Source organism: Epinephelus moara, chromosome 22 (assembly GCF_006386435.1).
Source record: "Epinephelus moara isolate mb chromosome 22, YSFRI_EMoa_1.0, whole genome shotgun sequence".
Classification (NCBI taxonomy): Eukaryota; Metazoa; Chordata; class Actinopteri; order Perciformes; family Serranidae; genus Epinephelus; species Epinephelus moara.
In genome coordinates, this window is record NC_065527.1 from 29,224,570 (window position 1) to 29,235,296 (window position 10,727).

General features: G+C 39.9%; 1 protein-coding gene across 1 annotated transcript in view; it reads right to left on the bottom strand.

The window, feature by feature from the left end:
- Positions 1–446: 446 nt before the first annotated feature.
- LOC126383752 (C-type lectin domain family 4 member A-like) overlaps positions 447–10,727 on the bottom strand; it is a 25,559-nt gene continuing 15,278 nt past the window's right edge. The window contains exon 6 of the mRNA XM_050034400.1: positions 447–3,470. Coding sequence (XP_049890357.1) covers positions 3,290–3,470 — 181 coding nt within the window. The 3' untranslated portion in view covers positions 447–3,289. The remainder of the gene's footprint in view (positions 3,471–10,727) is intronic.

Here is a 10,727-nt window from a genome sequence, read left to right on the forward strand (position 1 = left end):
TGCTAACTGCTAACAGCTAACTTAACTAGCTCTCCTCCTGCTGATTTTATGTTCTTTCTCTCAACATCCACTCCTCTCAGTAATGTAGTGATAGTTCAGTTGGCACCAGAGAGCTGTTGTCATTCTGAAATAACGATACAGCTGGTTTCTGGGTTCATATAATGTGAGATAACTCGCCTATCTCCCCCAAAGAGCAGGTAAGGTGTAAGGAGCTGGGGAAGCTTCTCCATTATTTAGTAGGCTTTGTGATGTAGTTATGTAGTTGTGGCCTTATGTAATTATAGTAATAATAGTAGTTATAATATCAGTTAAAAAATAGTAAAAGATAAACATTTTTATCCCATAAACATTATTATTAATAATTTTTATTAAAGAAAAATTAAGTGGATAAAAAAAACTTAATGAGATGTAAAGAGTACTGGGACCAATGAGGTGAGACATTAGAATATAAATCAGTTATCTTTATTATCTATTTACATCTACAGGACATGTTCCTGTGTAATTTCAAATACTTGATTTATGTTGCTTTTTTTTAAAGTATGAAAATATCTAAATGACATTTAAAAGTGCATCAAATTGATCACTCTCACTGAAGTAAACACAATACATCACACAACATAACATAACAACACCTGTGTTATGGAGAGTTACTATAAATCTAATATCTATAATGAACACGATTCATTCATTGCTAAAAAGCCCATTTCACATGTAACATAATCAATGAGAGCATTAATCCCTGATCTATAAAACAAAGAAACAACAACAAAAACAGCAAATGTGGTATTATTAATGTGGTATAAGGCAATGGTTCCCAACTGGTCCAGCCCTGGGTCCCAGATTTCTTCTTAGTCATTAGTCAACAGTCCACACAGTGTAATACACTCAGCATCATACTTGTGTTTTGCCATGTCTGGGAGCTAGTTTGCTGTCTCTGTCAAGTAGCTGTCCATTAGTCAATCTACAGCAGGAAATGGCACTTCAAAATTAAAGCTCTGTGCTGGAAATTCACTGTACTTAAAATTTAAGTGTGTTTTTTACAAACTTGACACATTTGTGAGTCACTTGCGGTCCATTCAGAATGGATCTGTGACCCACTTTTGGACCGTAACCCACCAGTTGGGAACCACTGGTGTAAGGCACAGGACACACATGCATGTAACACCACAACTATGTAACACCTCTGGTAACATAAAGCTGTAGAACCACCACCGTTCTCCTCTGAGGATTTACCTACTGATGTCCAGCTCAGCACAGAGACTTACTGCACAAAGATACAATCTATTACATTTGATTTTACTATAAGCGGAACATTCAAATTATAATCTCATACTCCTGATACTTCATGATAGATAATGTATTTCAATATTAACTTCAAAATCATTTGTCTTCGGTGTCTTTTTCAGGAGAATATGAACTATGAATCAAAACAGAAATTTAGTTTTTACCTAAATAACATGCAGAGAAGACGGCAGTACTGCCTTCAGTCTTCCTCTAAGGCCACAAACTCAGCATTTCTTCTTTAATACTTTAAATCAGTGGTTCTCAAATGGTGTTCCGTGATGCCAATCTAGGTGTGATAACCACACATTATGGCCTATAAAAAGTTATTTATTGTCTTATGTTGTGATAAGAATGATAACACATGAAATAGAAGCTATTGTGCACAGATATAAACACAGGTGTGCCTTGAGATTTTGGCTTGCCCTTTGGTGTATTTGAAAACTGCTGCTTTAAATCTTTACAACTGTGTATTAGGGCCATAGTAGGTAATATTCAGATTAAAAAAAAAAAAAAAAACACCTCAGAATTTCTGAGATTTAAGTCGTATTTTTATGAGATAAAAACTCAGATATTCTCTGATCATATCATAAATCATATATTTGTGATAGAAAAAAATTCTCGAAGAAAAAAGTATGGAACACTAATAATAGCTGTACTTATATAAAATTGGACAAACAATGTATTTATTTTATGTAAGATATTTATTGGTATTTATTAGGTCAACATGAGTCTTACATTATACCCTTCAATGAACAAATACTTTGCTCCTATTGGGTCATGAATCAGTGCACAATATTTCCTTTACGCAAATGCATGATGAAGTGGACAACCTAACATCCCCGCTGTGAAACATCAAACGCTAGCAAACTGCAATACTCAAACAATCAATCAATACATATAACTTTTAAAAAACCATATGTTTATTTAACCTGTGCACTAATTCATGCAATCAGTTAATCAATATGCCATTTTCGTTTTGTAATACTATTTTCTGGAAATCTTTCATGGGAAACCCTTGTTACACCAATATGGATTCAATGTATGTTTTGGGTTACTAAAGTAAATTCATCACTATTTTTCCAAGTTTTTTTCACGTAAATTTGCAACTTTATTCTCAGAAAATTGCTGGGTTTTGTTTCTTGCAAATTTATGACTTAATAATCTCAGAAAATAGTCAAGTTTTTTAACTAAATTTGTGAATCTTTTCTTTTAAATTCACCATTCTGAACACATTTTATCTCACAAATTTGTGACATTAATCCTGGAAATTCTGAGTTTTTTTCAAATATTCCTCCTAGATCAGTTATTTCTGTCATGTACTTACAATGGCCCTGATATACTGTTGTAACTTCAAGACGGTGTTGTCTTATTTTTACAGTTATTATTAAAAAGTTTCAATCATAACTGGACGTTATTACCTGGAGTGATGTGAGATGCTATAGTTTTAATGTTTTTTGTTTCCCTTTATTCAATTTATATTTGTTTATTTGTTGTATTTCTCAACAGATAAAAATTAATAATAATCTCATAAACGTGTCTTCAAATGCTGATGTTCAATACACGATCAGTGGCCAAGAAAACAATCACTATCTAAAGGCTGAAATTAGTATGAAGAAGTTATAAAAATATAAGTACAGTTACTGCTGCTGCTTTAATTTTCTACTGTGAACTCATTTTATTAAACATTAGTAACCTTGTCCAGTGTTCTGCACAGAGCCGACCACCTATGCTTGTCGTCAATGAGAAAAGGGAAAAATACCATGAATATGGTGAATGATGTAATGCATTTATCTCTTATATCTGACAGAATTGAGTCAGATCTCAGTAACGTATTAATCTAAATGTGAGATGGGATTATACTTGCAAAAGATCAGCCTTCTCAGTCCCAGGTGTTTTGGTAAAATACAGAAAAAACACCCATTCATAGACGCAGCTGACAAACGACTGACTGGTGACCTTGCTCCACTGGTTTTCCTCAGTTGATCAGAGCAGTGCAGACTCAGTCTCAGTGTGGTATGGCAGTGCTGGCTCCAGGACCCATCTCCTTCTCACAGATGAAGGGCCAGTACATGGTGCAGGGGGCATCGTACCAGCTCCGAATTGCCACTCGCTCCAACACCTGTGTTTTCACAATGTAGCCACAGTCCTCGTTAATGTGATTGTTGGGTTCGCCGACCTCCCAAAAACTACAGTTAGTAGAGGGAAAGAGAGAGAGAGAAAAAAAAGTCACTTTGGTGAACAAAGTCATCCATAAACATAAACACTTACGTGTTGTTTTCGATCATGGGATCATTAGGCAGCTCATGATTTACATCCTAATGTCACAATGGAGGGACAACTATGTGGTCTGATTTTAGCACTGGTCATCATGTACTATATTGCTTGCATTGTTTATTTTAGGCAAACCATACAGTTTGAAAACGAAGCACGCTTCCAACAAACAATGTTTTGTTGCATTGTATGTGCCAAATGTGCATATTAAGGCAGTACAGGAGGGGGCACACATTTATATTCTTCTGGGTAGTGATGGCCAAATGAAGCCTCACGAAGCATTTTCTTTATTTTATGAGCCCACTAGATGGCGCTCTTGGTTTAACGAGAGAGGTTCAAAGAATGGCAATTCAGTGGTGCTTTCAACCTTTTGTTGAACAAAAAGCACCATCTAGTGGGCTCATAAAAAAAAAAAAAAGTGCTTCATGAGGCTTCATTTGGCCATCCCTACCTCTGGGACTGTTACACCCAAACAATGTGTAATGCAAGTTTGTTTGTAACCAGACCAAGACCACCTCTTCAAGAAGGTCTCGGTCCGGTTGTTTTTGGTGTGCACTGGGTTGCAATTGCTGTATTCACACCTGCCCAAACAAAGCGCACTTAGGGGGCAAACAAACTTGAGTTCGATTGAACCGAACCAAACAGTGCAGGTGTGAAAGCACCCTTAGTGTCAGTGCATGTAGTGTCTGGGTGCTGGCTCAACTTTCATGTTGGAGAATAGAGTTCACTTCCAGGCAGTGCCAATAAAACAAACAAAACAATAATTCCACTAACTTCTGCCCAGAAAAGCAGTCTGGAAATAAACACAAGTGGTTAAAGGCTTTAGGATAAAGGTTAAATATAACAATACATGTCAAATCACCCAGCGACATGTGAGCAGAGCAGAGCCAGAACAATGTGAGGGAAAAAAAGGAACATCTCAGCAGGAAAATAGGAAGGGAAGGAATGTAGGGGGCAAAAGAAGGAATGATAAAAGGTTAGTCATTTTCCAAATGAGGAAGAGAAATCAGGTGGTTTTTAGAAAATCTGTTGAGTTGGCACAAGATGGAAAAAAAAACTGAGAATACAGTATCATGACAAACCGGAAGATGACGATGTCTTTGCCTTTCTAAGTAAAACGTATGTTTCCACACAGTTCCTTCTTTCGCTCTAACGTTTTTGTTTTTCATCAGAGGTCAGGGTCGCCTGTGGTGCAGCGCCCTGCAGCAAGTTAACAGCACTTACATAACAGTGCTCAGAGCTGCTGTTTGCAGCAAGAGCAGGCGAACATGATCCTGGCTTCCCTCCAGCTGTTATCTCACATCTGGAAGATGTAGAACCTTTAACTCTGTAGTGACTCTTTCCCTTAAACTGTTACATTTGAATGACACAAATAGTGCAGATAATAGATTTATTACCAAAATTACTGTCAATAAAAGTGTAAACAAGCACCAATTTGCAATAGCTGCTGATACGTGTTTGCATGCATGTCATTCCAAACACTTGTCACCAGTGCAATGATGCCTCTTAAAATGACAGCAGGTTCATGAGAAAGGATGTAGAATAACAGTGGTTGGATATGTGTGTGTCTTTCTACAATGTTTGTTCATGTTACATGAGCCCATTAAGAAGTTATGTGACTCATTGTTACAGGCCATTCCCACTACCCCCCCCTCCCATTTTGCATGAACAGTAGCCTAAATCAGCTGTCCTTTGGCTTATGGCCAATCTTTCCACAAAATCGTAATCCCCTCCCTCCTTTTGTAGATAATTGGCATGAACACATACATGCACCTTCACACATATGCACTTGACCTCCATGACATATTTCAGCCTCCTAGGGCAAAAAATGTGGTCGGCAAGGGGTGGGGAAATTTTTGTGGATTGACAGAGCGATCTTTAGAGCTGCTGGTCACAGCTAAAAACACAATCTAATTTACCAGGCCCCAAAGTGATGTCTTCAACTTTCTCAACAGTCCAAAACCCCCAAATATTCAGTTTACAGTGAATATGACAGAAATGTGCTTCTGGTGCTTTTTGTGGGCTGTGTTGAAAGGTGGTTGCGTGTGGCTGCAGGTCTCCTTTTGAAATGAGGAAATCAGCTCACCAGTGTTTAATCTCTCCTCTCCTGTGACTCTGCAAGTTAGCCAGGCCGAGGTTTCAAATGTAAACATCAGTAAACATCGAGGAAAAGATGGAGAAGACAGGCAACAGCTACAATCCCGACCACATGGACCAGCAAGACCACTTCTGTGTACACCTCTGCATCTACATTGTAAGCACCATAGCAATCGTGGAGAAGTAAAACACCATCTGCGGTCTTAATTGCATGGATCTTTTGTGCCGAACTAGCATCCTATTAGCCGTTGTCTGTGGCTATATGGCTATATGCTGTTCAGAGTCTACTGCAGAGCAGAGTTGCTGCCGTGTTCAAAAAAGGCGACCATGCAGGCATCTCGTTTAGTGAAGATATACAAACACACTATGACTGATGCCCCATGTGATGCAAGAGCTAGAGCCAGTCAGAGTCTGGAGCACATTCCAGGACACCACCACTGATGTCACCGATGACATCAATGAATTCACTATTCACTTGTAAAACAACAGAAGCAGCTGTTGTCAGGGCGACCTCTAGCTCACCTAGTAGAGTGTGTGCCACATATAGGCTGGACCTTTGCAGCGGCCTGGGTTCGATCCTGACCCACGGGCCTTTGCTGCATGTCATCCTTCCTCTCTTTAGCAGCTTTCTTGTAATTCTAAAGCTGTCCTATCAATGAAGGCAAGAAGCGCCCAAAATAAAATCTAAAAAGAGCTGAGAAAGAAGGTCAAATTCTGGCTGCCTTCTCTTCCTCTCTTCCTCTACACATCTGACCAATCATGGTGTGAATGTCAAATTTTCAGTAAGAAACAGTTGCACACAGTCCCTCCCCTCAATCCAACATTGGAAATGCAATCTGCTTACGTATACTGGCAGCCTGACATTTGCACCCCTTGCTGTTAGAGTGGCTTAACATAACAATCACATTGGTTTCAAACCAAATATAGTTTTGAAGAAGCACACTTTTTCAGGGAATCTAGAAACCTTTCTTTGGAACTGTGCTTCTGTTTTTGGTTCCTTCCCTCCAAAAAAATATTCTGTGCCACAGGGTGCAGTGAAACAGGAAGTATTGGGTTAAAGTTTGCACTTAACAGTGTCCAGTTGCCTCTTCTACAACCCCTCCTTTTCCTTCTCTTTGGCCACCTGACTCTCATTCGTTGAGTGTAAACCAGGCCAATAACCGTCACTGTGCAGGCCAAAACCTGTGCCAAAGTCTGAAGGTATGCAAGAGGTCAGTGTTAAACGGCGGTCCAATGGTCAGTCAATCTGCATGTGGGTGTTTGTCCAAGTATGTGTGTATCAGAGACAGTCTGGAGCCAGAGGAGCGAACTCACAGTTTGGGCAGAAATGAACTGTTAACTGTATCAAAGCTGCTAAGTCGATTTGTTTGAGTGTTAATCTTTCATGTCCTTCAAGACAACATGTCCTGTCTTGTTTTTTTATACCTGGTCAAATTCATATTAAATAGTGAGGAGCAACTTTATCTTACTGTGTTAATTGTATGTTTTTATATTTGTTTGTGTGTTTTATGTTTTTTATGTTTTGCAGACTACCCAGACACCCAGACTTTACATCTGTCCCACAGTCGATAGGTCTACACACTTAGAAACAGCGCCTGGAAGAAGATCAGCTCTGCATTCAGGATTTCAGGTAAATAGGCTATACAATGTTTGTTAAGGTTGCTTAGCAACCTCATATGCAACCTGCCACCACGTTCTTGAAAGCTGGCAAAGAAAGAGCTCAAGAGCAGTGCCAAGCGCATGTGTACGGCCTCTAATTTCCAGGGCTGGTACCTGCGGTTTTTACACAGGCTAGTTAATAACATGTCGGGCAGGTAATCCAAAATTTGGGATCATTTTGAGATATCATTAATAATTAAATTAATATCGTAAACATGCGGTGACTAATGGCCCCTAAACGACCATTGTTGGTCGAATGGAAAATCCTTAGTTGGGGGCGGCCCTAATGAACACAATTCCCCATGACTCCTAGAGCTTTGTGAGCTCAATGTCACGGCTTAACCGAAGAGGCAGGTCTGTAAAAACAGACTGAACTCTGGACATGTTTTCAGACAGCCGAAACAACACCGAGAAAGTTGGATGACTGACTTTAAAACAGAGCTTTGGTGAATTTTATGATACAGACAAAACCACGTTAAAATGACCTGAAGGTCCAGTGTGTAGGATTTAAGGTGACATCTTGGCAGACCTGTAATAAAATATAATGAGTATGTTTTCTTTAGTGTATAATGACCTAAAAATAAGAATCATTGTGTTTTTGTTACCTTAGAATAAGTCGTTTGTATCTACATAGGGAGCAGGTCCTTGTTTACAGAGATCGCCATGTTGCACCACCATGTTTCTACAGTAGCTTAGAACAGACAAATGAAACACTGGCTCTAGATAGAACCATTTGCATTTTTGCGAAGGCCACAGTAGTTAGCAGCCCCACCACAATGAGCAGTGTGGGAGAAATACAGATTTTTTCACATGAAACTGCTTTATTTAGTGTGTTTACTGGTTTTGATCACTAGATCCATTTGTTTTGGAGGAGAGGAGGAGACCTCTGTGGATAATTCAGCCCCTAGTAAAAACCTCCTGAATGTTTGGATCTTAAGTGATTCGAGAAAACAGGTGAGCATACATGTGCAGATGCTGGGCTAACAGCCCATCTCCAACATGCCAAACAGCATCATAGAAAAACTGATTTGTGATGTGAAATTGCTGTATTCAGTGTTTTTTTGACACTTGGTCTGTTTGTTTTGGAGAGAAGGAGACCTCTGTGGACAGTTTGGCGCTCTGCAAAAACCTCCTGAATCTTTGGATCTTAAGTTATCAGAGAAAAGTGATGAGCACACATAGCAGGTGCTGGGCGAGCAGCCCATCTACAACATACTGTTTAAAGAATTTCAGAGCGGATGATTTAATCGCTGAAGAGGACCTCAGGAGACTTTGAAGGATCACACACAGTGTTTAATAAAGACTCGACTGAGGAGAATCACAGTTCACCATACAGTGTAACACTGTGTATGCCGTCCAAAGATTCTGAGGGTGTCCTTGCCCAGTTCTTGCATTTAACCCAAACAGTACTCACTTGTGAGGAGTTACTCCACGTTCCCAAATAAGGTTATTCTGTCCCTGTCTATGACTGTGTGAAGTTTCTACTGGTTTCTAACTTTAAACAACAAGCACGCTGACCTGGCTTGCTCTGAATCACCTCGACTGTCTCTGACAAAATGCGCGTCTACAGCCCAGTGCAGGCCAATGATTCACAACATGATGAAACTAGTTTAGAATGTTACAGAGAAAAGTTGCAGTGGTGTGACCTGTTCAGTCTGAGCTGACTGATTAATTGGCGCTGGTTATTTATAATATTGTGGCATATTTATTATGATGCTCATTTTCTGTATGTTTTTCACTGTTTCATCACTACCACAAATGCAACCTTTGCCAGTATCTCACTATCACTATCCTCATTCATATTTTAAGAAGCTACAAATTATATTCAGCCACAAAATAAGCATGAAAAGCTGCAAATCAGAACAGAAGTACGGAGAGTTGTTGCTCAGAGAGATACACCATCTTATCTAGTTGCATTGTGAACCTGCAAGTTTTTAGAAGGTTGCAGAATGGCACATGGAAAGTAGCTGCATGTTTCAACTCGTCTCATCACAAATCTTTGGTCTGAACTGGGCTTTAAAAGAGACTCTTGTCTGTTAAGTCTGGAGCATAGGGTGATCTCTCCTACTTTTAACATTGGGAGCTATGGCAACGGAGTCGGCTAGGCACCCTTATCAGGGCAGCTGTACTCCCTCTGCCACAATTGGGAGTCAATAGATGGAATGCGTTCATAACAAAGGTCAAGTAGTCTGATCTCGAGGCCTCTTTTAGGCTTTCTGATGACCTGACTGTTACCTCAAGCATATCTATCATCCGCTTCCTTTACTGACCAAACTAAAGGCTGTATCACAACAAAATTCCTTCACACATACCTAACAGTGTTGGAGAAACACTGATTTGTAACGTGACATTCAGTGTTTTTACTGGTTTTAATCACATGGTCCATTTGTTTTGGAGAGGAGGAGACCTTGCAGATAATTCGACTTTCAGTTAAAACCTCCTGAACAGTGAACACTGAAGGAATTCTAATTGGGAATTTTTTTTAGCTGGTTGCAATCTGTAATCCTCATCGCTAGATGCCACCAAATCTTACACAGTGTTCCTTTAACCTCTCTAACTCCGCTCGGACGCCCACGTCCGCGCTCCCTCCCTCCTCTGTTAAATGGTATCTCCCAGGCGCACTACGTCATCAAACCATGTGATGTTTGGTATTGCCGGTTTCAGGAAGCTCTCGACTTTTCAAAAATGACATCGTTTTTCTTTTATTTCTTAAGGATTTCGCACCAGAGCAGCCTAAACAGTCCAAAAGTCCAAAATCGCGATGAGTGGTGACAAGTCATGTCATGCCATTTTTCGAGGGGAAAAGTTAAAGGATTACTTGCGATCTTAAGCGGAGCTGCGAGTGGAGACCAGGGGTCACGTTAACCGGATATTCTCGGTCACTGACCGTTTTTTTACAACAATGACCGGAAAATCTGAAGGCCGTCAGTCATTTGACCAGTTGCAATTACCACTCCTGCCCACTTGGCGGCGGAGTGCACAGTAAGTGGTTTAAGTGGCTGCTGTTTTCACACTGCAGAGAAAAAGTCATTCATCTGCTTCATGTAGCGTTGTTAACATAACGGCCTGGACACACCAGATGCGTTAGTGCCGCAGAAGTCCTGTGAGTTTACTCGCAGGCGCTTGACTGTCCACACAGGCAGCGCATTTCTCCTGCGCTCTCCACGCCGGCTAAACATCGACTCCACTTGTCTGTTCCCGTCAGTACTCGTTTTTTCACTTCAACAGGTCATTTTAAAGATGGGTAAGTCCATATTTTAATCGTTTTTTATAACGTAATAAGTTAATGACAATTTGTCATTGCATGTCCATGTATTGAGCGTGTTGGATTAACACTGAATGAACAGGGCATATTGTCTGACCATTTTATTTATGTAGTCTGTAGGCTCAATGACACAAAATTAAAATTGTAATGA